This window comes from Numida meleagris, chromosome 6, assembly GCF_002078875.1.
Source record: "Numida meleagris isolate 19003 breed g44 Domestic line chromosome 6, NumMel1.0, whole genome shotgun sequence".
NCBI lineage: Eukaryota > Metazoa > Chordata > Aves > Galliformes > Numididae > Numida > Numida meleagris.
Window position 1 is genome coordinate 40,243,365 of NC_034414.1, and position 27,904 is coordinate 40,271,268.

The 27,904-nt window shown below is 54.1% G+C and overlaps 1 protein-coding gene across 5 annotated transcripts; it reads left to right on the plus strand.

The window, feature by feature from the left end:
• TMEM63C (transmembrane protein 63C) lies at positions 3,829-27,876 on the plus strand. Of its 5 annotated transcripts, none has more exons than XM_021403017.1 (24): positions 3,829-3,937; positions 15,991-16,104; positions 16,511-16,731; positions 17,628-17,707; positions 18,082-18,169; positions 19,233-19,270; positions 19,678-19,820; positions 20,053-20,104; positions 20,867-20,975; positions 21,497-21,570; positions 21,693-21,773; positions 21,861-21,981; positions 22,086-22,219; positions 22,429-22,551; positions 23,005-23,158; positions 23,553-23,659; positions 23,774-23,860; positions 24,274-24,339; positions 24,435-24,597; positions 24,688-24,793; positions 24,922-25,089; positions 25,388-25,503; positions 25,863-25,934; positions 26,015-27,876. In XM_021403017.1, the coding sequence occupies exons 3-24, from the start codon at positions 16,534-16,536 to the stop codon at positions 26,225-26,227; spliced, it is 2,493 nt and encodes an 830-aa protein (XP_021258692.1). In that variant the 5' UTR covers positions 3,829-3,937; positions 15,991-16,104; positions 16,511-16,533; the 3' UTR covers positions 26,228-27,876. The 5 variants fall into 5 exon arrangements, with proteins under 5 accessions (XP_021258692.1, XP_021258695.1, XP_021258693.1 ...); XM_021403020.1 differs by having other exon boundaries at positions 24,492-24,597; XM_021403018.1 differs by lacking the exon at positions 3,829-3,937 and adding an exon at positions 4,021-4,194.

The following is a 27,904-nucleotide window of genomic DNA, read 5'->3' on the forward strand; positions in this document are numbered from 1 at the left end:
GCCGCTGAATCTTCATTAGCTGGGTGCCTGGAGACTCATTTTAGCTGGGGGGAACATCAGTGCACAGAGTGCTGGCTGCATGCTGGCAGGATGGCCGGGCACATGTGTGGGGACACATCCTGCACGCAGGGCTCTGCGCTCGGCCTGGGCGCTAATATGGTTTGTTACATCACGTGCATCTCCTGGCTCAGGCTGTCAGCTCACATCTGTCCCCCACTATCTACTGACATTCTCATTTAAACTACCATCACATTTCCCTGCTATCTTTGCAATCAATCTCTCATTGCTTGAAGCATCGTCACAAATGCCATTTCCTGATTCAGAAGGTCAAGGACTCAGACCTTCCCCACCATCACCACTAAACCGTGTCCATAAGCACCACATCTACACTTTTCTTGAATTACCTCCATTTCAGGAAATTCTCTTACCTCTCTGCAAGCTGTGTGTAACCAAGTATCCATTCTATTTCTCTCTCAGATACACGTGCTTAAGAGAGGAAGAAGTCTTTTCCACAGAATGAGCAAACCCAGCTTCCCATTGATACACATTACCAGAGCCAAAAGCAAACAACACGCATACCCCGGGCATCAAGGCACAGGGCCAGGTCAGTGCATCTGTTGCTGAAAGGTGAGTTGGCAGTGGGTCTGACCCCAGGGCAAGCACACACCAGTTTTTTCAGGGACGGCATGGGTTTCTGATGCACAAAAACTGGCTGGGGTTACCAAGTGCAAGCCTGCAGGTCTAGGTGATGATCTCTCATTTGTCTTCCTTCAAGGGTGTAAGCCAATTGATCACTGTTGCAAAAGGCAGGATGTAGGGAGAAAGATGGATTGGTGAGTGGCAGGACGCTGGGCAGGAACTGCACTAGCTGCTTGCAGGGACAGGGGAGCAGTTGAGCAGGTGGACCCCCCCGCCAAGGCACTGCTGGAGGCAGCAGTGGCTGCAAGCAGTGGGCTGGGTGACACTCATCGGGACGAGCAGTTGTTTTGGAACCATAGCAGTGGTTTGGACAGCTTGAGCCACCCATGCTGCTGTGCTGCCTGTTGGTGTGGGGTGGAGGTGCTGGGGCAGCACCTCAGGAGCACCTTGATGCTGAGGCAGCCAGAAAAAGGAGGTTGAGTGCTGGGGAGAAATGCCACACCTGTAAACACTGAGGCATGCTGTCCCATCAGACCAGCAACTGAGAAGAGCTGATTAGCATGTTTTAATGTAACTGATTAATGCCTGGTCACACATCCCAATTGGTGGGTGATGTTTGAAGCAAATTCAGAATTACAAGCATGCACATAGCAACCCACGAGGGAGCTGGTGGTAGGAGAGATGATTTCCCAGCTTAGCATCTGTGGTCCCCATTTCTCTGTTATTACCCATGAAAAGCTGCTGTGAGAGAGCCCTGCCATGGTCTGGGGTGAGCGCTTGAAAATTAAGAAATTAACTTTCTTAATTAACGCAGCAGAGGTGGCTGGCGTGACCACTGGGAGGAATGATTGAAGAATGCTGTGCTGTGTTCAGGCTCTGGGATCAGTGCGGGGCAGACAGAGGCTCTGCCCAGCTGTGCGTGGGGCTGGCACTGCCATAGCCTTGGGTGCACATCTCAGCTCCCTGGGAGCCCTCGAGGCTGCAGTGCTGGTACCCAATGAAAGAAGCCGCTGGCTGCAGGAGCCCTGTTTCCTTAGCTACCGCAGCTGGGAGGTGTTTCTGGGAGGTGACAGGCAGCACTAGGAAGGGAAAAGGCTGGGGAGAGTTAGGGAGCAGCCTCCTGCCTCCATTCAAGGGTCTGCCTTAGGTGGGGTTCAACAGCCCTTGCCTTGTGTGGTTACTGAACTGCCCAGGTAACATTTGCTGGGTGTTTGTTTGAGCCCTGGAGCCCAGTTTGAAGAAATGTTGAGCACTCATGGCTGCAGTGAGGGCAAGTGCTGCAGGGCTGTGCGATGTCAGACTCAGAGAAGGACCACCCAGCACTGCGTGATTGCAGGTTTAATTCCCTCAGGTGCGAGTCTCCTTCTTTATCTGAGGGATAACCCCCTCTGGTCTGCCTGACCCACGGCATGGTGAGAGGCTGTGCTTCAGTGCACCCATGCAGGGTCCCTCATAGGGGACAGCCACCTCTCTCCCTGCTCTTCTTCCCCTGGGCTCTACATCCAAACTCCACTTTCTCTCTACCATCTGCCTCCAGGCAAGACCCAGTCTACCCTGCTGGGCCCATCCTGGCAAGGAGCAGCCAGCACAGGGATGTCCCAGTCCTTGCAAGACCATACCCATAGCGCTCTTCATGGGCCAGGGTCCCAGCCACAGAAGCCAGCTCTGCTCAGGTGTCAGTGCTTCACCATGGCATTTGCCAGTTTAAATGATGGAGTATCTTGCTTTCCAGCTCAGTGGGCCAGAGAAGCCATGGCTTATGAATAATACAGTCTGCACTCGCTGAAAAATGGGGATCTCACACTGGGGAACAAGAAGCAATCCACCATCACAAGCCATTTTAGAAAACCCCATAAATTTGTCTCTCTCGCTGACCCTGTGGCTCAGTGTTTGCAGAGCACATGTTGTGCAGCCTGTAGAGTCCTGATGCAGCCCATGTCACCTGCCATGAAGAGCCGTCACGGCCTCAGAGGCTGAGTGATGCTGTAGGACCAGTGCTGGCTTGTCGGGAGTGAGTGGGCAGCTGAGCAACTTCTCTGCATCACAGCTGCTGCTGGGGCTGAGGGAGATGGAGAGAGAGGGATGGAAGTCCTTGTCTGTTCTGATGTTCCCTGAAGTTAGTCACATTGCTTGGGCTATGGGAGCTCCTCAAAGGGGAAGGGACAAAGGTCTCATTGACTGTGTAACATTTTATTAGTGGATATTGTGTTGCACCCCGCTTTGCACTGCACCCTGCTCCAGCACAGCAGGAATCAGCAGTGCTATGCCAAGGCCGCAGCCCTGAGGAGGTTAAAGAGAAGGAAGGGCACTGTGGGAGACATCTGGTTCTTTCTTTCTCTGTGGATCCCCAGGGCTCAGGAACTCTGCTGTCTATTCCCAGCACAAAGGGAGGCTCCTGGCTGCCTGCTCGTTGTGTTCTTTGGTTCCCTCGTGTAATAGTACCTTCATGGTTGTGCTCATCAGGCTGAAGCTCCTCTAACAGGCAGGGGCTCTGCACTGGGCTGATACCTCAGCCTGAAAGAGACCCAGTGAGCCTGAATGAGCTCCCAGAGGGTGCCTCAGGTGCTGTTTACTCAGCACTGCAGCCACATGTGTGGGACCCAGGCACCCCCAGGGGGTGGCAGCAACGAAGCACTCGGGATGTCAGTGGGACCTCCCCGGGGTCACCCCCAGGTGGCTGCTCCCCGCTGGCTCCCGACTACCGGATGGGATGGGAACTGGGGAGGCCGGGAGCACCCTGCAGCCCGCTGTGCTGCTGCCCCTTTGCCTTTTGTTGCTTGGTCAGAGGGAGCGTGGTGGATGCTTCAGGGAGAACGGGCTCCCAAAACCTCTTCGCACCCCGGCGGCTCAGGCCCCCGTCCCACCCTTCGGCCGCTCGGCAGCGGTAGGATCCCCGTTAAGTTTCCCAGCTGCCACGCAACCGGGCGACGCCGCATCCGCAGCAGAGGTTCAGCGAATGCCGCTGCGCTCTGCAACGCGCCCCCTGCACGCCGTGCCGTGCCGGGCCGCCCTGCAGCACCTCCGGCCGCCTGCCGCAGAGGCCGCTCCGCGCCGCCCGGCCCGCAGCGCTCCCCCCAGCCGGAGCGGCGGGGCCCAGCGGGCCCGTTGGGGCGCGGGGGGCCGGGCAGCGCAGGCCCCAGCTCCGAGCAGCGCCGAGGCGGGGCGGGGGGGCGCCGCAGCGGGGCGGGCGACGGGGCGGGGCGGGGCGTCCCCGGCCCCCTCCTCCTCCCGTGCCCGTGCCGGGGCCGGGCACCCCGCGGCCGGGCGACGGGCCCCGAGCGGAGCGAGCTGCGGGCAGGTCAGTGGTCGGGCGTGGGGCGGTGGCTCTGGGGAGGCCGGCAGGAAGGACTGCGGGAGGAGCCGGGGCCGGCTCTGGGTGCTTGGGTGGGGAGGGAACCGCGGCAGGGTTCCGCTCGCCAGCGGGCCTGTCCGTGGGATCCTGCCGGGAATGCCGGTGGCAGACGGCGGGGGGATGCCGGAGGGGGCTGCGTAGGGTGGAGATGCTGGGATGGGACCGGTTTGCTGCCGGAGGAGGTTTCTGGGTACTGCTCGCAGGTGAGGTGCTCTTTTCCCGTGTGCTGCAACGCGTACCGGCGTGGCTCTAAGTAGCGCTTGTCTGCACCTGACGGATGGGTGGGGGGCAGCCGGGTGCAGGGCTGCCCCCGGCTCCTGGAGCCGCGCGGCTGCATCAGGCGTGGAGGAAGGGAGACCCAGGCCCGGGCAGTTCTCTGAGTGCCTGTGCTGCTGCCTCTGTGCCAGCCGAAATGTCATCCCACCGCTGTGTCATGCCACAGCTGTGCTTGGTCCCCACGTCATCCCGGCTGCACAGCCCTCCCGGGAATCACATCTGGAGGAGTGCTGGAGGTGCCTCTCCCCGTTCCGGCCCCAGCTTTGGGCAGTGATAGCTGCAACAGAGGGGGCTGTAGGGTCGGGGTTGTGACACTGTCTTAGCTGGTCTCCCCTGCTGTACTTCACCCAGATCTGCCTGCAGACCGGGGCCCTGCCTTCCCCCTCCCTCCCTTCATGTCCTTTCCCGCGTGGCAGTGGTGCTGCATAGGGGTGTGCAATGCAGAGATCTCCCTGACACAGAGTGTTATCCAGCAGGAAGAGACACCTTTGTTTGGCTGAGGTTTTTGGTGTTGGTTTGTTGTTGATTTTTTTTTTTTTTTTTGCATGAACATCTTTTTTTCCTTTAACTGCTTTTCTGCCATCTCCAGAACTGATCTGTGCTCCTGCTCTCTCCCCTTTGTGAGAATTCAGCGGGGAGAGGGTGTGGAGGCAGAAGGGGAGAGGAAGGCTGGGTGGGCAGGTGGGTGGGAGCATGCACCTTGCTCCATGGAACCCTGCCCCGTGTTGCACTGGGCCTTACAGTACTGGTGCAGGGCAGGCCTGTCTGAGCGGGGGAGGAGGCAGGATGTACTGCTTGGGATGGAGGGGGATGCTGTGGTATTTCTTCAGAGAAGAGCTCGGGGAGGTGTGGGAGAAGCAGGGAGGGAGCAGGGCCGGGTGCTGCAAGGGCAGGGCTGAGCCTATCCTGCTGGCCCTGCTGCCTGCGAAGCGGTGCCGGGGCTGAGCAGATGGAGAGGGAAGCAGGGGCAGCTCTGTCAGGAAGGATTTGTCTTCAGTAGCCTGGCAAACAGCCCTCTGCAAACAAATGAGTAATAAATAAAAGCATGGAGGCTGCCTGACCCCTGCAGCCTCTGACTCCATAGCACATATGGACTTTTCTGGCTTCCCTGTAAGCCTAAACCTCTGCCTGCTTGCCACGGCAGCATGTTGGCTCTGCTTTTCCTGTAACTGTCTCAGTGCCTTTCAGTGATTTTTTTTTTATAATTTTTTTTTTCATGATGTCACACCAATCCCTCTGTCCCTGCTCCCCAAAACACTCCACAAATTGGTAGGCCCACACTTCAGCTGCTGTGGCCTACAGGGAGCATGGGGCCTGCTGCTGGGTCACAGCCCCTCTGCCATCCATGGTTGTGGCCCCAGGTGCAGGAACTGGGGTTCAGCACAGCTCCAAAGCCAGAATTTGGAGAGTTGTAAAAGGAGGAGTGTGTGCTTTAACTATTCCTCGCAGGAAATACCCATCTTTGCAAGCTGTGATTGCTTCACTGAAGTGGCAGTGAGAAGGAGAAATGTTTCTGACACCCACCAGTGAATTCAGTTGTTATTAAACTAATCAATCACCTAAACTCTTACGAAAACATCACTGTGCTTGCTGTGCAAGTGCTGACTCCTCCATGAGTCCTGCAAACAGCAAAGGCTTCTGCAGTCATCTCTCCTGCGCCTGGTGAAACAGTTATTCTTACCTACGTAGCTTAATTGCTGTAAATATATTTAGTGTACTTAGCTGAAAGTTTGAAGAAAACATTGCATTGCTTATGTACTGAATTCAGATCAAAAGCTGTTTGCTGTGAGATCATTTCAGGGGAAGCGGTGGAGCATATTTGTTCTCTCTGGTTGGTTTCTGTGCAGCAGCTCCAGCCCCAGTTTGCCTCAGCTGTGGCCTTATTGTGCTCAGTCCCTAACCAGCTGTGAGACCTCCAGCAATGAGATTGTCCCAGAGCTTCTGAAGATCACTCTGGCATCTACCTGCACTTTAAGGTGCCTAAATGTCTTTTAAAAACTGCCTTAAGTCACTGCTTCAAATGCAGCTCAGCCTGGTAATTTGATTGCAATCACCCCTGTTATTAGGTGACAACAATGGCGTGAGTTTACTCACACCATTATGACAACAATGTGAACAACTGGGGCCAGGTAGCTGTGCACAGCCCTTCCCACAGCCAGGGCATGATTGTTGGTGCTTAATGAGTGAGACAGGCCAGACAGATCCCACAGGATTCCTCCACGCAGGCAGCAGGACGTGGGATGGAGAGGTCCCGTCCATGGGTTTCCCTCTTCCATCCCTTTGCCCCTGCTTCACCTTCCCCTCTCCAGCACTTCCTGCACCTCCTTGTTGGGTTTAGGGGTTTAGTTTTTGTGACTCTGTGGTGGTTACCAAAGCTTCAGCACGGTCCTGCTCTGCCTGCCCTGTATGGCCCTCTCAGTGGATGGCTGTATAGGCCTAAGTGCTGCATCCATGCTGAGGGCTGCAGAGCAAGCCTCTTTGGCTGAGAAATTACATTCCTAATTGAAATTACTGTAATGTTGCTCAGTCTCCAGGGAGCTTAAATGCCACTGTACTGAAGCATTTCAGCACCAGGATCATTTGTGCGGCTCCCACCACTGTCCCCATGCGTCCTGCTTTGGCCAAGGAGGAGCTTCTAGAGCTGTTGTAGTTTGATCTCAAGTGAAGATATGTTTAAAATGGAGAACCAGAGTGGAGGCATAGTGCTCCTGTTCAGTAGGAGCATGTGAAAGCTTTAAGTGACCTGATTCCCTTACCCTCAGCATTCATGTCTTCTGTCTTGCTATCTGCAGATAGGTTGGGTGAGCCATGGGGAAGGCTGAGTCTGAATGAGCCAAGCTCCTCTGCACCCCCAAGCCCTAAAAATCAGGGTGTGAGAGGTGGAAAAATACATCTCCAGGTAATTCTGAGTTCCTCCTGGGGGAGAGGGGACCACTTCACTGTGTGCTGGGAAGTGGTGGTAGAAGACAGCTGGGCAGGAGGTGCATGGGGGGTGACAAGCTGACGGGGTGATTCATGGGACTTGGAAGCGGCTGGCCAAAGATCACAGGGCACTGATGCAGCTGGGATCACAGCTCCCAGTGATCCTGGGCTTGGGACCACTGGGCTGGAGGACCTGGCTGCAGCAGGCCAGTGTGGGCTCAGCATAGCTCTGGTTTGGAGCCGAGTCTCTGTCGTTAAAGATATTCAGAACTTTCTTGGACATGGCCCTGAGCAACCTCCTGTAGGTCACCTGCCTTGAGCAGGGAGGTTGAGTGGGATGATATCCAGAGGTGCCTTCCAGCCTCAGCGTTTCCGTGATTGTTTGTCATCTCTTCTGAGAAATTCTGTCACTATGGTGCAATCCCCAAAGTAGTGTCAGAGAAAGAACCAGAAATGGGGATGTTTGTCTAGTTCCCCTGAGCCTGCGAGCAGCAGTCTCTGCATCAGTAAGAGATTTCCAGGGCTCTCAGGTCCGGACTGGGAACAGACACTGTTCCTTATGTTTCTGGGCTGCTTTCCTCAAAGAGGAGGCACAACTGGCAGAACTACATGGAAGCGGCAAAAAAGGCAGAAGAACAAGCCATGCTTCTTAGACTCAAGAGTAAGTTCATTCTGTGCCTGGCTTGCTTGGCTCTCAGCCTGCTGCTCAGTAGGATGGAGGGGTCAAAGTCACAATTTAAATGAATGATCAGAAAGCGCTGATGTAATTGCCTAGTTGTAATCTTGCTGTGTGTATGGATTGCTGCTGTTTGCCTAAGGACAAGCTGATTCTCAGAGATGAGTATACATTGTGGTACTTCTGGTTGAGCAGGGTGCTGCACCATGCTTAAGTGAGTGAAGTTATAGCATGACATACATTTGTTCAATTCTTAATGTCTGTAGTTCTTATATTAGAAGATGGTGAGTGACACATTTCCCCATTAGATTTCACTTCATTATTTATTATAAATTTGTTCCAGGTGTATTTCAGTGGAAAATGAATTTTGATTCTAAATGCTGAGAACGAGCATTTGAAAAATGATTCCTAGTTAGCAAAATAAAACTGCTTAAAATCTGTGTCCATTAAAAAAAAAATCTTATGAAAGCATTATTTGTAAATACAGTGGATTTAACAATAATGTCTCCATAGTAGGAACAGAATTTTATTAGAATTTAGGAGCAATAGAATATAACCAGGATATGACCCGACAGCTTTATGAGAATTCAGAGCTACCAGAGGTGATCCTTTCACACTTCATTTTTATTGGGATTGGAAAGGGAAGCAAGTGCTCCTGCTTGAGCTCACTGGAATTTTGGGAACCTTTAATAAACTTATTTCTGTACTCAAATAATTGGAACTTTTTTTTCCCTCTGCTTTTTTTTTTAGAAAAAAGTTTGCTGCTTTTGCTGTTCATCAGATTTTATTTCCAGTTACTCAGCCAGTGAGCATATCTCTGATAACAAGAACATACTGTGTGCATTTCTACTTATTTTTTCCCAGATTAGAGTGATCTAAAGTTTTAGCATGTAGGTTGTTATGATTTCAAGTTTTAAATTGGTTTTCAGTTCAGGCAACATTTGATTACTTTTTTTTGTCAGATATGTGTTTCAGAAAGTCATAATTCTTTTATTTGTTCTGGTTCCAAGTCCTCCTTATTGCTTTTTTCCTTTCATATTGCACTGCTGCTAATCTGATCAGGTGCTTTCATTGGATTTTTCTGTTGGGAGCTTTTCATCAAGTTTTTAATTCTTTCATCCAAGTTTTTAATTTCTTCTGTTTTCTTCCATGACATTTCATCAAATTCTTCCATGTTCAGAAGCAAAACAGTGAATTACACTAATAGAAGCTCAGGTGGTTGTGCCACCTCCTAAGAATGTCACATTTTGAGGACTTCCAGGTGGGCTCAGTCATGGCAGGCAAGTCAGGGGATGTGTGTTTCTGCACACAGAGTAAAACCAAGTTGTACAAAAACCCAGTAATGGGACTTATAGAGAATGCTGCTGAATGTTGCCATGCCATAATTACCATGCCATCTCTTGTGTGTGTACCGCTATTGCCCACAACTGTCCGAGTGTTCCAGGATAATCATTAGATTTCAGGGTTAGTTCATTCCAGCGGCTACGTATGAGAGGAATTCCTCTAACTCCCAGTTTATTCAGACAGCTCCTGTAGCTGAATTTCCAAGGTTTCTTTCTATCCAAAACAAATGAGGTAAATTTACGGCCCTGGTGAAAGGAGTGTTGCTACTTGTTTTGGCAGAGAGAGGATTTCACCCTGCATGTGATGGGGCTTGATGGTTTCTAGTCTCTGTTTGGCTGGGGCAGGGAACATCCCAGTGGCAGGGGACATTTCCACATGTCCATCAACTTCATCTCCCTGGTCCCAGGTAGCCTTTTTCCAAGGGTGAGTTGTGTTCAGAATGTCACCGATCCAGGCTCTCTACTGCCCCTCTTGGCCCACACCTTCTCTTCCTCCCTATGCCTTGTCCTTTCCCCAGCCTCCCTCTGCTCGTGCCCAGTAGTGACAGTTCCTTCTTTGCCCTAAGGGAAATGAGCCGTTTCTCTGTTTTCCTCTGTCACATCCAACCTTTGTATTGGCTGTGTGGTGCTCCTGCGTGGTGGGCATGGCCAGAGCAGGCATCACATCCCCCTCCCACCGCCTGGGGTTTGTTTCTGATGCTCTGGGGCTGCTCAGCTCCCCACGTCCCCTCCAGGGGGGAGGGAGAAGCAGGCTGGGGAGGTGAGGGGCTGCCTGCCCTTCCAGGCCCTGCCCTACCCTGCAGGAGGTATGTGGCTGTGGAGGGGGGGCAGGGGTGACGGGACGAGCCATCTCACCATTGCACCCATCGCAGCAGGAAGGAGGCTGGAACAGTGCGTGCCTTGCAGAGCCTGCAGCTTGCCTGGAGAGCTCCCTCCCTCCGCAGCAGCCGCTTCCCGCTTCTCCCTCTGCGGGCTGCGTGGGCTGCACAAGGCTGGGGGATGAGGCTGGGAGCCTGGCTCAGCATCCACCCTCTTCCCATTCAAGGACCAGATTTGCTTGCATGCTAGGGGGAGGGTGGCCATGTGGTGGGTCCCCACGGGGTGGAGGTAGCCTTTGGGGAGCACCTTCTGTCCCTGTCCTCCCTTCCCAGGCTACTGTGCTCACAACCAAAGGCTTCCCCTTCCCTTTGCTGTGTGCTGACCCAAGGCTGTAGGCTGAGGGCGGGCCGCAGCCCTGTTATGTAACCCTCTGTGCAAAGGCTCTGCCGGGCTGCCAGCTCCCACACACCAGGTGGTCTGATTCATCCTGGTCATCTGATGTTACCCAGTGCTGCTAGAAGCTGGGCAGAGGTGGGAGGAGAGCCATGCTGAGGCCACGTTTGGCAAGCGGTGTGTGCCTGTGGGCTCCTGCTGCAGCCCAAACCTCGCTCTGTGTTCCTGGCACTGAGCTCAGGCGACGGAAAGTGTTCTAGCTCTGCAAACACTCTAAAATTACATCTTGTGTGTGTATATATAGTGTTATAACCCACCGCTTGCAGGAAGAATCTTTTGTGCTCACAAAGAAGTGAGCTGGGCAGGGCAGGAGGATTCCTTTGCTCTAGGACCTGAGCCAGTTTGCAGGGGTACTGCAGATGCTGAAACCTCAGGGGCAAAGCAAAGGGAGACATCCAGCAAAACCTGTGAGAAAGGCTCTCAGAGGGCAGCGGTAAGGTGGGATGCCGAGGGGAAGGGACTGTACTTGGTGGCGGCAGGCCCTGGGAACTGGAGGGAAACCCCAGACCAGTGGCTGGCGCTCAGCTGCAGTGTGGTGGGATTTGGGCATCCCGGGTGGTGGCTTGGCTGGCTCTCCAGCTCCTGGTTTTGGGGTCTGTGCACCACAAGCACAGCCCTGGCCTGGACCCTGCCTCCAGGAGGCTCCCTGCCCACCTCGGCACTGCCTGGGTCTGAGCTGGTCAGAGCTGTGCTGTGCTGCAGATGGAGAGGAGTCTTTGCAGCAGGTGGCTTTAGGAAGGGCAGCGCACCAAACTCCTACTCTCTTCACCACCTCCCACTGCTCCTGAGTAGCAAGATGGGCCTGGGGAGGAAGGATCTGCTCTCCTGTCTTCCCTTTTCCTCATTTCCAGAGCCCACAGCGCTCGTGGCACCTTCTGGTGGTGTGAACAGCAGCTGTGACCTGCAGTGGGCTTGGGCATGGCTGTTCTCAGTTTCTATACGCGTTTCCAAGAAGTAGGGTTTATCCCAGAGGAGACAGCACTTTTCTCCATACTGGCATGACACCCTGCTCTACGTGGGTATGGTCACCCCACAGAGGAAGCAGCCATCTGCCTCCAGGTGCTTTCCTCAGCCTCTGACACCAAACAAAAGCAGCACTTGTCAGCCTTGCAGGTGATGGTGGGTGTTGGAGCTGCGATGACGCCTGTTGGTGGGACAGCTGGGTAGCAGTGGTTGAGCAGAGGGCCACCACCACAGGGACGTACAGGGTCAAGGGACATCAGCTGCTGGGTTCTTGTCACCTCTCTTTGCAGTCATGTCTTGCTTGGTGATGACAAAATGAGTCTCTGAGCAGGTGGTTATACTTGATAGGAGTCATCAGCTGCTGCCAGTTGGTCCTTTGCCTCCAGACTTTACCAACTCAAGGGTCTGATCAGCAGGGCAGGCTGCTGTTCCTGGCATGTTTCTCCCTGTTGGCAGGATGTCTATTTTCTGGCAGGCTAATGGGACAGGGCTGGTACATGTTCTCTGACCCAACATCTGTCCTGCTGGTGATTGGACAGGGGCCTTCTGCTGGGGAATTACCTGTACCATGGCCTTAGCAGAGCAAAATGCTTTGGGGCTCGGCATAAATAACACCTTCCTCAATTTCACTGCTGAGAGCTGTGTCCTGGGGACAGTCCTCTGGGGATGGTGTCTTCAACATCATGCCCCACTCAGGGCTGGATGTGGCATGCAACGTGCCTATTCTGCCGTGCACAGAGCTGCAGGGATGGAAAGGTCACCATGCCCTTTGGTGCCATTACTGCCTCAGCCAGGCTGTGCTGAGCTCAGTGCTGGGCCTGGATCAGACTTCCTGTCCCCAGCCTTGTGCCATGCTGATTCAGTGGCAGTGGCTTGTGTTTCCTACCCTGCCCCACTCACTGCTGGCCAAGGCTGGGTGCTGGAGGCACATGGCTGGGGACACAGCAGGGCATGGACCTGACTTTCCTGTTACATCGGTCCTCATTTTATCCTCCTGCAGCCTGGGCATGGCTCCTTGAAAAGGAAGAAAGGCACACATGTAGCGGGATGATGGCTTTCCAGGACTGGGGAAGCAAATATCTGGCTTTGTAGCTTGGCTTCTCTGCTGGCCAGAAGCAGGTTCTTCACAGTCCCGTGCCACAGCTGCTGACCTGCCAGAAAAACTAGTGAGCCCATCCTGCCCAAGCAGCACATGGAGGCTGAGCAAGCACTGGCACGTAGAATTATCTGAGCTCTCCCAAGGCTTTGTTTTGGTGTTTTGCTACTCCAGCTTTCTCTGAATGCCGTAACAAATGAATTTGCTGTCAGAATGCTTAAAGGGAAAGACAAATTTTGTGAAATTGTGTCTACATAAAACAAATGCTTGATTTTTAATTGGAAATCTGATTTTCTGGATTAGTGCCCACCCAACCAGAGAGGAGAAGCAGATGCTGGTGTATAAACAAAGCAGTCAGGGCACTGATTATTCAAGGCAAACCTCACACACTGCAAATGGTTCGTAGAAATCATCCAACAAATCATTTTGAACAGTCAGTCTGATAAATGCACTGCCTATTAACAGCCATTGCAAGAGGAGGCACAAGGGTTGCTTTTCTGTTATTCTGCACGTTTCCTAACCCTGTATTAGCATATCTCCTGTAAGACCTTGATGGGCTAGGGCATGTATTGTGATTCCTGCCTGTCTGTTACTGCTTCATTTTCCCAGCTGCAGCCCTGCTCGCTCTGCGTTTCCTCATGTGGCTGTCACTGTCACTGCTGGGGACAGCGGCTGCCTGGAGGGGTGCCTGGCTGTGACTGATACTGGCCACGCACTGCTAACAGGGAGCTCTTGCAGCACCCCTGGATGCGAATACACCCACCTGGCTCTGATGTTCACAGCACCATTTCCTCTGCTGCCCCATAAAGGTTGGAAAAGGCACAATGGCAGGAAGCTTCTGTGCAGTGGCATGGCTGCAAATAGGAACTGATCTTCTGATTCTGTGTGTTTGGTTGGACCTCCCTGTGCTGTTACCAGTGTGTTGCGAAGTACTGCATTATCTCATAAATTGATGTGAAAATGTGGCTTAGGTCTTTTGGCAGCAGCTGTCTGTCCGACTTACAGTGCCCAGGCAACCTCTTGCTATGGGGACTTCTGCTCTGGAAGGAGGTTGCCTATGTCCTGCAGGTCTGGGCTCAGGCTGTGCACAGGAGCAGAAATCTTCTCTTGCCGTTTTTGCTGCGTGTGCTGTTACTTCATGATTTACTTATCTGGTTGTTCCCAACAGTTTTTGTAATGGTAGTGCTGATGCTATGCGATTTACAGAAGTTCGCCTAAGAGCACCACTGCAAGAGTTGGGATTAGCTGGAAAAAATGGTCCAAAAAGGCACCGGTTTGGGAATCTGAGGCTGAAGGAACTGGTGAAAAGGCAGGAAAATGAGCTTGAGATCATCTTCAGAGGATGGTTTGCTACAAGCACTGTTACAGGACTGAGCATGATGGGATGGCTTCTTTGGAGCAGGAGATGCTCAAGAGAGGGGAGACAGAGCTGCCCTGGTGGCTTTAGGCCTCTCCTGCTCCTGAATTGTCTCTGTGCAGGAAGACTGATGTTAATAAAGTACTGCTGGGTGGAGAGACAGGGACTGACAGCACTGGATAGGTGAAGGCTTGCATTTGGGAAGCCTGCAGGCAGGAAGGCTTGGAGTGACAGCAAAATAAAGCCTGCTATTAGTGAAAGAGGGCAGCAACAAGGACTTGATAGGGGAAACCAACCCACACCAATCCTCTCACCAGTCTCCTCACCCTGTCATCTTGCAGCAAAATGTTCCTCCTACGAATGTGAGCACAGAGCCTAGAAACAAGCTGCAGGATCCTACTGCTAGGTGCTGGAGTGGTGGTGGCAGAAGGGACTTAGAGGTTGCTAAGAGTCTCCTTGATTATTTGCTGAAGGTCCAACAGCTCCCTCGGCCAGAGACACGCTCTCTGTGTTAACAAAAAGGCAATGAATTATTTAGCAGCTGAAAATGCCAGATGGTGATGGCTCTGCTGTTTAGATGGGGAGGGGAGGCAGGAAGATGTGCACATGGAAAGAACAGATTGAGCACATCTCTGTAGGAAAGGGCTGACCCAGGCCATAGGCCCTCGTGGTCTCACAGTGAGCAGGAGGCAGCCAGGCTGCTGCTTGTTTGTCCCCTCGTACCCCCAGCTGGGGCTGAGGTCACTCCAGATGCCATGGACTGGCCAGGTCAATGTATATATGGCTGAGAACCTCCAAGGAGAACTGAAACTGAGTGGTCTAGGAGGGAGAGACTGCGGCGACAGCAGTGTACATAGACCCACATGCTGCTGTAGACTCCCATCTGTCACACTGACACATCAGAAGTAAATGTTTCCCAACAAAAGCAAATCCTTGTAGAGCTCAGGAATATCCCCTTTCTAAGCTGAGGTATTTTGTGTGTGCTCTTTCTGTGATCCCCAAGGACCTCTCAATCAGATTTCCTTTGGTGTTGAAGCAGACTTGGTCCTGTTCGGTTTTGATGGGAAAAAATACCATAAACACTTTGTATACCCAGGTCCCTTGAGGTGCTGGCTGTCTTTGTTTGCATCCTCCAACACTGCTTGATCAGACCGTGGCTCCTGCTCTTCATCTGTCCTGTCCAAGTGGGTGAGGAGCATCCTACAGCAGAGATCAGCTGGGGCTGGGTGACTGTGGGGGCTGCAACAGGGTCTCTATCTGCAACATAGACAGAAATACAAAGCTCACGGAGTCCATGTTAACGAGTGCAGTGAGGTTTCACGTGGCCTTTACACAGGCTGTGGTCTCAATATCTCTGCTCAGCACATCTGCAGGACAAGGAACTCATTTAACTCCTTACCAATTCCAGGCGGGCCAGAAGGTCACCTCCTCAGGAGCACAAGTCCCTGAGACTAGAGATGTAAAATAGCTGAGGTTGGAAGGGATCCCTTGGACATCATCTGATAAAGGCCCCTGCTCAGGACAGGATCAGCTTCAAAATTACTTTTGGTTGCTCAAGGCCTCCAAATACAATATTTTCTTTTCTGGCTGTTCCTCCTTATGCCGGTAACCTCAGTTTGTCACTAAACATGGTTTTCAACCCTCTCCTCCTTTGCTTCAGTAGCCCTTTGGCACCATCCTGGCACATGATCATTATGAACAGAGATGCCACAGACTCATGCTATTTTACCCTGGCTTCTGTAGGGTGTTTGTTCACAAGGTTCCCAAGCTCTGCGGGTTTGGAAAGGATCCTTTCCTCTAAAGCACGGTGGTAGAAAAGGTTTGGAAGTAAGACACAATCTTGACATTAATGGCCTTTAAGCATTTCCTACTGGCAGTGACTGTAGCCTGCACCATCAGCTCTCAGAGGAAGTCTTGGAAGGAGTAATCCTGCTCTGGTGGGAAGATGGAAGGGTGGTCCCATGACACTCAAATCACACGGACCATGATCCTGGAGAAGGGAGGCCCGGACAGTGTCCCACAAGCAGTAGCTTTGGCTGAAAAGAATTAATGAAGGGCAGCCCCCTTGCTAACATCACAATTTCTCTTTCTCAGAAACTCAAGCAAATGCTTTGAGTTCTCATTCCTGCCTGCTGACTGCAACAGGGTGGCCATGGCTGAGCTCAGCTTCTGGGACTGAGTGGAGAAGTGGCAAGAGACCTGTCTCAGGTATGATGGAGAGAACCAAATGGCACAGGCTTTAATGTGAGTGAGGAAGGAGTATGAGATAGCTGTGGGACTCCTTCATCAGCTCCCTCTGCCCTGTGTGTCGCAGCCCTTCCCTGGGAAGTAGTAGGACTGGGGAAACAGCTGTCCCTGGAGGCATTCAAGAACTGTGGAGATGTGGCATTGAGTGACATGGTTTAGTGGTCATGGTAGTAATGGTTGGACTAGATGATCTTACACCTTTCCAACCTTAATGATTCTATGATTCTATGAAATTGTAAGATCAGCACCCAGCTTCATCCCCTCCCTGCCCTTAGCAAGCTCCCAACCTCTGTGAAGGACCCGGGGGAGCCATGACTCTTTTTCAAGCAGCAACTGCCCCGTCCTCATCCCGGTCCCTGTGTTGCAGGGTGAGGACCTGTGACAGCACCAATGGAGAGCATGTACTCAGTGGAGCCAGCGCTGGATGGGGCTGGCCCCACCTCGCTGGACATACTCAGCTTCCTGGATACCCTGGTGAACAGCACGGAGGAGCAATGCTTCAGTGCCCGCTCGCGCAGCACCGTCCTGCAAGGGCTGCCATTTGGTGGTGTGCCCACTGTGCTTGCCATCAACTTCATCCTCTGGCTGGTGAGCAGGCCAGGAAGGTGCTGTGTCCACAGACCTCCTGGGAGAACACGGGGTCAGGGCTGGAAGCTCGGTTTGCTGTGTCCCAGCCCCCATGGGAGACCAGGAATAGCTGTGCCCTAAAAGAAGCACTCTTGCCACATCTCACCTATGCTGGAGACAATCTCCTTGAGAGAGGTGGTCGACCAGAAGATGTTTGGGTCCCTGTAATGCCCTGTTACCATAATCTGTGCGGGCCAGGTAGATGTGAGGTCCTTCCAGCCCTTTCCTCTGATGCTGTGGGACAGTCCTTGCCATGCTGGTATTTGGTAGCCAAAGATACACCTGGGAAATGTTCCTCCATGGTGCTGCAGGTTGGTGCCTTGCAGATGTGGTGGGAATGGGGCTGAACCACTGTGCGCATGGGGGTTTCTCCTGCCTATCCCGCTAGCAATGCTCAGCCAGGGCCCACAGTGGGCCTCGCCTGGCACTACAGGGAAAACTGTGGGTGTGGTGTCATAGGCTGGCTGTGAGCATGGGTGTGTGTTAAGGTGTGGTGACAGCTACATGTGTGTGCTGGTGCACCCAGCTGCTTTGGTCATGCAGCACTGGTGGCCAAGAGCCTTGCCCACTTTGTGGTGGGCAGCACATGATGCTTGAGCGGCTGCAGAAGCAGTGGTCACCAGCACCTCGGGGATTGCTGCCACAGTGGAAAATTATCCAGCTTCAGGGGTCTCTCGTGGTGCAGGTACACTCAAGATATGTGAGGCTTCAGGGGCCACTTGTGCTGTGTCAGTATCTGTGCTGTTACCCCCCAGCAGCAGTGGTGAGGTCATGGAACAAGAGCAGTTTGGTTTTAGGAGAGTTTTATGTGAGCCTGTGGCAAAACCCTTCACTGTTCCTCTTCCTTCTTCCTCCAGCTCCTCCTCCTGATCTTCTCCTGCCTTCGGAAAGCAGCTTGGGACTATGGGCGCCTGGCACTGCTGATGGACAACGACAGGTGAGCAGGCCACAAGGCCACTGCAGGTGATCGGCTCCAGCCTCTCTAATGGGGCTGTGGTGCAGCCTGTAGAGAAGTTCTGAGAGTGCTGCTATTTTGTCCAGGCCAGTGGTGATGGCCTGCTACCCGTACCCATCAAGGCCAGCCTTCTTGGCCGGGGGGAACACAGGCACTGTCTGCTGCAGGGAAAGTGATGACCTGGAGCGTCTGGTGACATTGCTCTTTGTGCCATCCGGGCAGGATGTGCTGCCTGAGCAGTACAGCAGCTGGGCTGCTGAGGAAAAGCTCAGCGTGGTTTCCCTGTCGGTGCTCTCCCTCTCCTTTCTGCTGCCTCTCTTCGCCTCACTCACTTCTTTCTTTCCATCCCTCCAAAGCCTGACGTCGCTTTTCTATGGGGAGCAGAGCGAGAAGGAGAAGTCCCCATCAGAGAGCAGCCCCCTGGATGCCGACAATAAGGACGTGGTAAGCACACAGCAGCTATGGCAGAGGCAGCCTGCAGCTGCTCTTGGCATTCTCAGCAAAGCCATTTCGGGGTACCCAGGGCAGTCACTGCCCGTGATGCCATGAGGGCACCCAGAGCTACCACCAGGACCACCCCATTACTGCTGCAAATGCGTCTTTTTCTCCTCTCTGTGGCATAGGCTCAAAATAGGCTACACTAGAAACAAACACCGTCTGATACATTTTGCTGTTTATTTCTTTCTCTCTTTTCACAGCAAAAGCTCAAAAATCAATTACTGTTGTAACTATTAAAAAAAAATGACAGAACTCATTTAAAAAAAAAAACTAACTAGGCAGGGAAAGTAAAGGAGCAAAATAATTGCAGGTGACAGGATAACTATTTAAAGGCATCATACTGGATGCTGTATGCAGATGTATGTTACTCATCAAAAATAACAGAGCAAAACCAAAAGAAAAGCCAGCATGGCTAAAGAGCAGATTAAAGGAGATTTATAGATGCAAGAAGGCACCTTTTAAAAGTTAAGCAGTTCCCAAATGAGGTAAATCTGAACTCTGCCAGGTTAGGTGTAAAATGCACTCCAGGGAGGGGGGGAAGAGGAGTTTGTAGCAACATTTGTAGAAAGCTTAAAAACAAGTACTTAAATTTTTTTTCAGACATTTGGGAACAGGAAACCTGCCAGAGAGTTTGTGAGGCCAACATATGTTGGAGGTAGTAAATGATTGCTTGAAAGCAGAGTGTGGTAGGACCTCTACGTAAAGTCTCTGTGTCTACATTCAGTGAGGAGCAGTTTTACCTTGGGGTAAAGCTGGGGAGAGGAGAGGAGGAGAAGAGTCAGCTCTCACAGGAGGGGAGGGGAGGCGAGGGGTGGTGCATCCCACAGGGCTCTGCCTGCAGCTCCTTGCATTCAGGGTCATCATAAACCCCCACAGAAAGGGGGCAAAGAGGAGGGGATAGAGCCCCTGGAGTCCCCAGGTGCTGCCTCTGCTCAGCCCCAGGGCCAGCTCCATACTGGGGTGCTGGGGGCGGTGGCCCTTGCCTCATCTTATCTCTCTTCCCTTCCAGGGATTCTGCTCCTGGCTGCTTTCTATCTACCAGATGAAGTAAGTGTGTACTGTCAGTGTCGTGGCCATGCCCTAGGGAGCTTGTCCCTGCGGGTGGTGGTCCAAGAGCTAGGGCCACGGAGGAGAGCTCTGCTGAAGTGTCCACCAGGGGAGAGAGCAAGGTCTCCTCTCTGTCTGTCCTCCACAGCTCTGCTGACCCCAGGCTCCTGCTCCAAAGGACAGGGCTTCAGCCTCTCCCAGCAGAAGCCAGTTTTACAATGGCAGCCCGGGGGCCCATTGTCTCTGTGCCCAAATCCCACGTGCCATGTCACAGGCAGAATGCCATGAGTTTACAAGGACTTTGTGGAGCTGGAGCAGCCCTATTGTGAGCCCCAGTGTCCCCAGGGTGGGAGATAGCAGTGGTGGTGGCAGCACCCCTAGCACTCACCCCCACTGCTCTCTCCCAGGGATGAGGAAATTCAGAGCAAGTGTGGGATCGACGCCACCACCTACCTCTCCTTCCAGCGGCACCTCCTGGTCCTGCTGATGCTGGTCTGTGTGCTCTCCGTGGCCGTCATCCTGCCTGTCAACTTCTCGGGGGACCTCCTAGGTAGGTGCATCCCAGCCTCAGGGTGGCACAAGCACTGCACTGGGGAGTTGGAGGGCTAAAGGACCCCTCCATAAGTTATGGTTCTTCAGGGTGGTGGGGGCTTGCTGGGGACCTGGGAGATGGGAGGACAGGAGGAGGAAAGAGGGCCCACAGGCACCTTTTGCCCTGCAAGCATGAAGATGTGCGCTGTACCAGATTCTCATAAACTCCTTCTTGTCTTCGTCTCCTGCAGGACACAACCCCACTCACTTTGGCCGGACCACCATCGCCAACATCCCAACGCAGTATGTAGCTTTGGCATTGGGCAGCTGCATGTGCAGCTGCAGTGCTGTGAGCACCCAGATGTGGTGTTCACAGCACTGCATCATGCTGGGGCCTGGCCCATGCGAGCAGCACAGCACATGTGGGAGGTTATGTGTCTGTCTGCACCACATGCATCCTTTGCTTAGGTCTCCAGTGCTGGCAGCAGGCTTCTGGGGGGTTCCTACTGGTTGGCTGGGGTGGCTATGGCAAGGTGCTAAGCACCAGGCTGGTCCTTGTGCTGCAGTCTGAGCTGGCCTTGGAATGAGTTCAGAGGAGGGCCACCAAGATGATCAGAGGACTGGAGCACCTCTCCTATGAGGAAAGGTTGAGGGAACTGGGCTTGTTTAGTTTGGAGACGAGAAGGCTCCGGTGAGACCTCATTGTGGCCTTCCAATACTTGAAGAGAGCGTATAAACATGAGGGGGAATGATTGTTTCTGAGGGTGGATAGTGATAGGACAAGGGGGAATGGTTTTAAACTGAGACAGGGGAGGTTTAGGTTAGATATTAGGAGGAAGTTTTTCACTCAGAGGGTGGTGACGCACTGGAACAGGTTGCCCAAGGAGGTTGTGGATGCCCCATCCCTGGAGGCATTCAAGGCCAGGCTGGACGTGGCTCTGGGCAACCTGGTCTAGCGGTTGGCAACCCTGCACTCAGCAGGGGGGTTGAAACTTGATGATCTTTGAGGTCCTTTTCAATCCAGGCCATTCTGTGATTCTGTGATGCAGTTCTCTCCTTCTCCAGGGATCGTCTCCTGTGGCTGCACAGCATCTTCGCCCTCATCTATTTCATCCTCACCATCCTCTGCATGGCTCACCACTCCATCCACCTGGAATACAGAGAGAATGAGAAGGTGAGCCATATCCTTCCCACAGCCACCATCCCTGCCTTTCTCAGCTCAAATGGACAACTCTGTATGTGCTTTGCTGTACATAATGGAAGCTTTAGAAACAGCTCAGACCTGAGCAGACAGGGAAAGATGAGGTCATTTTTCTCCTGCTTCTGGAGAAAGCCTGGAGGCAAATCTTCTGCTGCCTTGTCACTGCAACTGGAGCTCAGCTGTGTCCAGCTGTCACAAGGTGGCTGTCCAGCCATGCCCTGCAGCTGAGGCCCTGGGTCTGGCAGGCAGTTGCCTACAGGCTCTCCTGTGTCTGCAGCATGTGGGAGTCCAGCAAGGGACCAAGGCTGTGCATTTTGCACCTCCCTGTGCCCCCACCTGAGTGCAGAATGGTGTCTGAGCCCTTTCCCTTAGTGCATGTCCCTTTCCCATCTGTACTGCAGAAGATATGGCCACAAACTGCGATCTAGTCTGAACAAGTCAACAACGGAATGGTCCATGGACCCCAGCTCCATCCTCTGCCTCTTCTTCCATAGGTCGCCCGGACACTGATGGTTACCCACATTCCCTTGGAGATCACAGACCCTTCCCTTATCATCAAGCACTTCCAGTGAGTTAGCCCTATCTCAGCAGGATGTCCCCTTCCTTCCTGAGCTTCCCTGGGGAGGAGAGGGGAGGCTGTCTCAGTCCCTGTCACTGTCCCCTGGTGCCACCTTGTCCATGTGCCCACAGCGAGGCCTATCCCAGCTGCACTGTCACCAACGTACAGTTCTGCTTCGATGTGCGCAAGCTGATGAAGCTGGATGCAGAAAGGTGAGTGCGTGGGGACCCTGTGTCTGTCTGTCTGTCTGATAGAGGCAGCTCCCTAAAGAGCCCTCCTTTATATCTGTTTCCCGGCAGGCGCAAGGCAATGAAGGGCCGGCTTTACTTCACCACCAAGGCACAGAAAGAGGGGAAGATCATGATCAAAACCCACCCTTGTGCCCGCATCTTCTGCTGCCGCTTCTGTGGCTTTGAGCAGGTAGAAAGCTGAGGGTAGGGCTGCAGGCAACGTGTTCCCAGTGCAGGCAGGACTGCGGGCAGCACAGTGGCTTGCCTGTGCCCCAACCCTGGCTTCTCCCACAGGTGGATGCCGAGCAGTACTATGGGGAACTGGAGGAGAAGCTTACAGATGAGTTCAACGCTGAACGCAACCGCATCACACTGAAGCGGCTTGACATGGCCTTCGTCACCTTCCAGGATGAGCGTATGACAGCTGTGTGAGTGTCTCTTGGGTCTGCTGGTGTGAGCATGGCCCACAGCCTGGTGGTGGTGCGGAATGGGGCCACCACTTCTGGGGACTTCAGGGGGCACCTCGACAGCTCCTCCAGCCAAATCCAGGCAACCAGTCTGTCTCTGCCTGCCTGGAGCTGCAGGGTGGGGCTCATGAGCCCTTGGTTCAGACCTGACCCTGGGCTTCCTCCTGCAGGATTTTGAAGGATTACAGCCACATCCACTGCCGGAAGCACCCCCAGCAGTCCTCCGTGACCACCGTGGTCAAGTCGCACCACTGGGGTGTGTGCTACGCTCCAGCACCCAGCGATATTATCTGGTGAGCCCCCATTGTGGGAGGAATGGAGAGAGGGAGGGCCAGCAGTTGGAAAGGGGAAACCATATCCGTAGCTGTAGAGCACCTTCCCAGGGTGACAGGGGCTGAAGATCCTTTCTGTTGTAATAGCAGAAGTTACCAATGGTAACTGGGATAATCACTCCACAGGTTGCAGGATCGGATGAGGTTTGGGGCGATTGCCAGGCTGTAAAATCTCTGGCCTTACTCCAAGGCATCCTTGCAGCACAGACCCCACTGTGCTCATACTCGGGTCCTGGGAGCTCTGTAGCTGTGATGCAGCAGCATAGGAAGGAGAGAGAGGGTAGGCTTAGAGTAAGGGCTATGGGATGGTTGGTGTGGGGAGCAGGGCACAAAGCACTGGAGGACTGAGACAGAAGACCCAAGACACACAGTGTTTCCTCTGCACCACATCTAAGTTATGTTTTCCTCTCACAGGGAGAATTTGTCAGTCCGTGGCACATCCTGGTGGGTGCGATTCATTCTCCTTAATATCTGCCTCTTCATCCTCCTCTTCTTCCTCACCACACCGGCCATCATCGTCAATACCATGGACATGTTCAACGTCACACGACCTGTGGAGAGCCTCAAGGTAGTCCCTGGAATACAGTCCTGGGCCCTGAGCATGCCTGAGTTTTGGTGCCTGTGTCCACAGAGAAGGGCAAGTTGGTGTCCATACAGGACAAAAGGGATGGGAAGAGTTCCAGGAGATGTCAGAAGCTGCTGGCAGCACATTGACTTCCTGCTTATTCACCTGGGAGCTGTTGAGAGGGCACTGGAACTTAGCGGATTTTCATGGTGCCTTTGACTGTCCTCAAGCTCTTGCCTCCTGGAATGTGTCCCTGCTCAGGGAAAGGCTGCCCCATGTACACCTGCCCAGGGAGCTGCCTGCAGCGTGGTGGAGCAGTGGCAGTGTAGGCAGGCACAACTTGTTGCTCTGTGGCACTGGCAGAGTCCTTACAGGGTGTCTACCATCTCTCTTGCAGAACCCAATCATTACTCAGTTCTTCCCCACACTGCTACTCTGGGCCTTCTCGGTCTTCCTGCCATTCCTTGTCTACTACTCAGCCTTCTTTGAGTCACACTGGACAAGGTAAGGGGGCCGCATACTCCTCCAGGGCCACTCAGGGCCACACTGGCTGAGAGGAGCCCAGTAGGATCATCACTCCAAAGAGTGCAAAGTTGCCTTTTTCTCCCCTTTCCCTAGGTCAAGTGAGAATCAGCTCACCATGCACAAGTGTTTCTTCTTCCTGGTGTTCATGGTCATCATCCTGCCTTCACTGGGGCTTACCAGGTATGGACCAACCTGCAGCCTGGGCATCACACCAGGGCCGTCTTCTACCTGCAACTGAGCCTGAGAGGGCTAAAGGACAGGAGCTGCTTCCATCACAGGTGGCACATGGCTGTCCCTAGGGAGGAAAAGGCTCATGCTTTAGTGATGCCAAGCTGCTCTCAGATGGGCACGGACAGAAAATACCCCACAGAGTAGGTGGGGAGCTGTCCCTGGCTGCCACAGCTAGCTGACTGTTGGTGCCTGGCTTGTGATGAGTCCTTCAGCAGATCCCAGAAGGACCAGGTCAGGTACCTGCACAGTCTCGGCTCCAGTGAGTGTGATCTGACCCCAGGGCAGGGCAAGGCAGGTGCAGGCTGTATGTCCCCCACACTGCTCTGCATCCCCCTCCTGAGCTGCCCCTCTGTTCCCCCCAGCTTGGACCTCTTCTTCCGCTGGCTCTTTGACACCCACTTTCTGGACCAGGCTGACATCAAGTTCCAGTGAGTAAAGGCCTTCTCCCCAAAACTTGGGGACCTGCAGGGCAGAGCCCAGCACCAACTCTGCTGCCCTCTCACCCTCCCTGTCCATGGGGCAGGTGCGTTTTCCTCCCAGACAATGGCGCTTTCTTTGTCAACTACGTCGTCACCTCCAGCCTGATTGGGACAGCCATGGAGCTGCTGCGCATCCCTGGTCTCCTCGTCTATACCGGCCGCCTCTGCCTCGCCAAGTCAGAACCTGAGCGGCTCCACATCAAGCGGGTACATGGCCCCGGGTTATTCTGAATACACAGGTGATCCCGTGCAGCTGGAGAGGCAAAGGCAGTAACAATGCTGTTGGTTGTGCCTCAGAGCCAAGCCTACCAGTTCCAGTTTGGGTTGGAGTATGCATGGACCTGCTGTATATTCTCCGTCGTCATGACCTACAGCATCACCTGCCCCATCATTGTCCCCTTTGGTGAGTATGGCCCCGCTGTTTCCCCATCCATGCTGAGAACAGCTTGGCCCAGCCATCAGGAGCAGTGTGGATACTTCCCGTGAAGTACAGGAGGAACAGCCACCAAAGGTCCCCTGTCTTCCCAACAGGTTTGCTCTACATGTTGCTCAAGCACATGGTGGACCGATACAACATCTACTATGTATACATCCCCACCAAGCTGAACCAGCGCCTCCATGTCGCCGCCATCAGCCAGGTCGTGGTGGCCCCCATTCTCTGCATGTTCTGGCTGCTCTTCTTCTCCGTCCTGCGCCTTGGTAGGGACAGCTTGGGTCTGCCCCTCGCGGCCTCTCAGGGTCACCAGTCTGAAGTTCTGGGGGATGAGCTTCACCCTTGAAGGATGATGGTGTCACCCCTGAGTTAGGCACAGTGTAGGGGGTGGGAAGAGGGACAGGAAGACACGATGAAGATCTGGAAGATGCAGGGATGTCAGTTAGTGTTTGGAAGAGGGGATTGAGAGCTCAGAGCACCCCCAGCACACCCCAGCCTGAGGCTTAGCCAGGTGTGCAGCAGGTCCTTGGAGGATCACATGTTGACCCCATGTCTCTGCCCTAGGTCCTACCCGCCCTGTCACCCTCTTCACCTTTGTGGTCCTCCTCTCCTGCATTGTCTTCTCCTTCTTCGGCCTCTGTCTGAAGAAGCTACAGCCACGAAAACCGTCCAGCTACCAGGTGAGCATGGGCAGCTGCTTCCCATCTCCCTCTCTGTGCCCTGCTGGGATTCACTTGCAGTGCAGAGTCAGAGGATACAGAAGGTACACCTGGATCAGAACGAGGGCGGGGATCAGTCCTGTTGCTGATGCTCAGCTCTTGGGCACCCATCTTTTGGTACCCATGCAGGAGCTCCACATCTCCAGAAATCAGCACTGTGTGGTGCTGTGGTTAGGAGGGTCATAGCCAACATTTCTAGCCCACTTGAGTGAATCCTATTTTGGCTTGGATTTGGACCCAGCCCTGGTGGGCTCTGGCTGGAGCCTCCCGAGGCTTTTCCCCTTGCCTCTGTGTGGCTTCCTCTTGTCTCCCCTCCACAGATGTCTGATCAGTCCGAGGGCACCTTCACTGATGCCGAGCGGAGCAGCATCTCCTCCACACCCAACTCCAATGTAAGTACCTCTCCCTAGCCCTGCTGTGAGCCCGCAGCAGGGGGGGGATCTGATCCCTGACCCTACTGCCCCTGGGGCAGCTCTTTGTGGCCACAGTGCTGCAGGAGCCCGAGCTGAGCCTGACACCGGCAGCCTCTCCGGCTCACCAGTCTTATGGCACCATGGGCAACCACCTGGAGCTGGCAGAGGATGGGGAGGACTGTGGTCTGCAGAACTTTGAGACAGAGCTGGAGACAGTGGAAGGCGAGTACAGGACCGGCCCTGTGATGGAGAGTCAGCCCCGCTACCAGTGAGCATCCTTGCTGCCAGGGTGAGAGCCAGCACCAGTGGGCACCCACCTCGCTGATGGACCCACACATGTGTGATACCAGGGCAGGGAGACATCAGGACTTATGTGAGGGAGGGACCTCAGCCCATGCAAGGCAGTGTGGCCCTGCCACTGCAGACAAGCTTGGCCACCCTGCACCCCCGCAGCCCCATCTGCCTCATCCAGTCTGGGATGGGGAAGAGGGGTTGCAGGAGTTTGAGGTGAGGTCTCCCTGAAAGACTGTACTGCAAGGGGAGGAGGGAGGCCCTGCCTACGGCCACATGTCCGCTCAGCCATGCCAAACCTTCGCTTGCCCACCTGCTGCTGCAGCCATCCTGCTGTGTCCCATGGCCCTGGGTGCTGTCTCCAGCCCTTGCAGCACTGAGAGCACAGTCCTGGCAGGACTCACCCTGCTCATGCCCTCCCTCTGCTGCTGCAGTGTGCTTGCGCCCTCAGGTCTTTGGGGACAAGTGTATTTTGTGGCTATGACAGCAGCTGCCTTTCATTGGTGGCTCCCATCCTTCCACTCCTGCTGCCCATGCTCCCCTCGGGGCTGCCTGTGGGGACTTGCACAGCTCTGTCCTGTTGCAATAGCAACACAGGGCTGGAAGCACTCCCTGGCTTGTCCAGGAGCCTCTGGAGCATGAATCATGCTGCACAGGGTGTGTGCACACCTGCTCCTGCCCAGGCAGTGTCCCTGGGCTTTTTGGGCCCAGGGTGCAGGAGCAGGTGCTGGCCCCACAGCCTTGCTCCTGCAGGGTGAGCACACACAGCTGTGCTGTGCCTGGGTGGTTTTCTGCTGGGGTAAAGCCACTGCAGGCAGCCGATAGCAGAATGGTGCCGGTGCCTGTGGGGCCCCCATCTGCTGCCTCCTGGAAATGCAGAGGGGGGCTCTTGAAATCCTGCCTCTTCTCCTGAGTCAGTCATCCTCCCATTTTGCCGGTTGCCCAGGAATGGGGCAGTGCTCAGGCAGTTTCTCCCTGCTCTGGTGCAGTGCTACAGCAGGGGTCTGAACTGGTGCCTGCCCACGGATGGTGCCCAAGACCTTACGTGAGACGCAGGAGAGCTGATCTGGGTCCTTCCCCTGCTAGGGGGACTCACTTTTGCATTGCAGTGCTGGGAGGGTGCTCTGCCCCCAATCCTTGCTATCCCCAGGGGTGGCAGAGGGGTCTGACCCCAGAGAACAGTGTTGCAGGGGTGCCCTGTGCCACGTCCCCTGCCCAGCATTACTGAAGCTGTTGGGAGTGGAGGTACAGTGTGCAAATCCTGGGGCACCCAGCAGTGAGCTGGAGGTCTCAGCTCTCCAGGCTGGAAGCCCTCCTGCCCCCTGGCTCCTGCATGCCAAGGTGGTGGCTGTGGCACCCAGAAAGGACCCTGGTTGGGGGGGGACTCCCATCTCCCTGCACAGGTGTCCTGTAGCCACTCATCTTGGGGCCAGCAAGATGCTGGTGGTCCCATCCAATGACTCGATGCTCTCTTTCTGGGGGGACGCAAGTGCCTGTGAGTGGCACTGCATCCTGGGGAGCTCAGGCTTGGATTGCCCTTGGCTGCCACACTGTAGGAATGTGCCAGAGGTCTGTACCTTCTTCTTATTTATCGCTATGACCGTGCCTTGAATAAAATGACTTCACCCACCTGCTGCCTGCAGTCATCACCTCTGCGC

Excerpts from the sequence above, each read along its gene's own strand:
- TMEM63C (XM_021403017.1), top strand. The coding sequence starts at position 16,534 with ATGGAGAGCATGTACTCAGTGGAGCCAGCGCTGGATGGGGCTGGCCCC. Across the intron at positions 20,976-21,496 it reads AATACAGAGAGAATGAGAAG|GTCGCCCGGACACTGATGGT; the intron begins GTGAGCCATATC and ends CTTCTTCCATAG. Across the intron at positions 24,598-24,687 it reads AGCGGCTCCACATCAAGCGG|AGCCAAGCCTACCAGTTCCA; the intron begins GTACATGGCCCC and ends GTTGTGCCTCAG.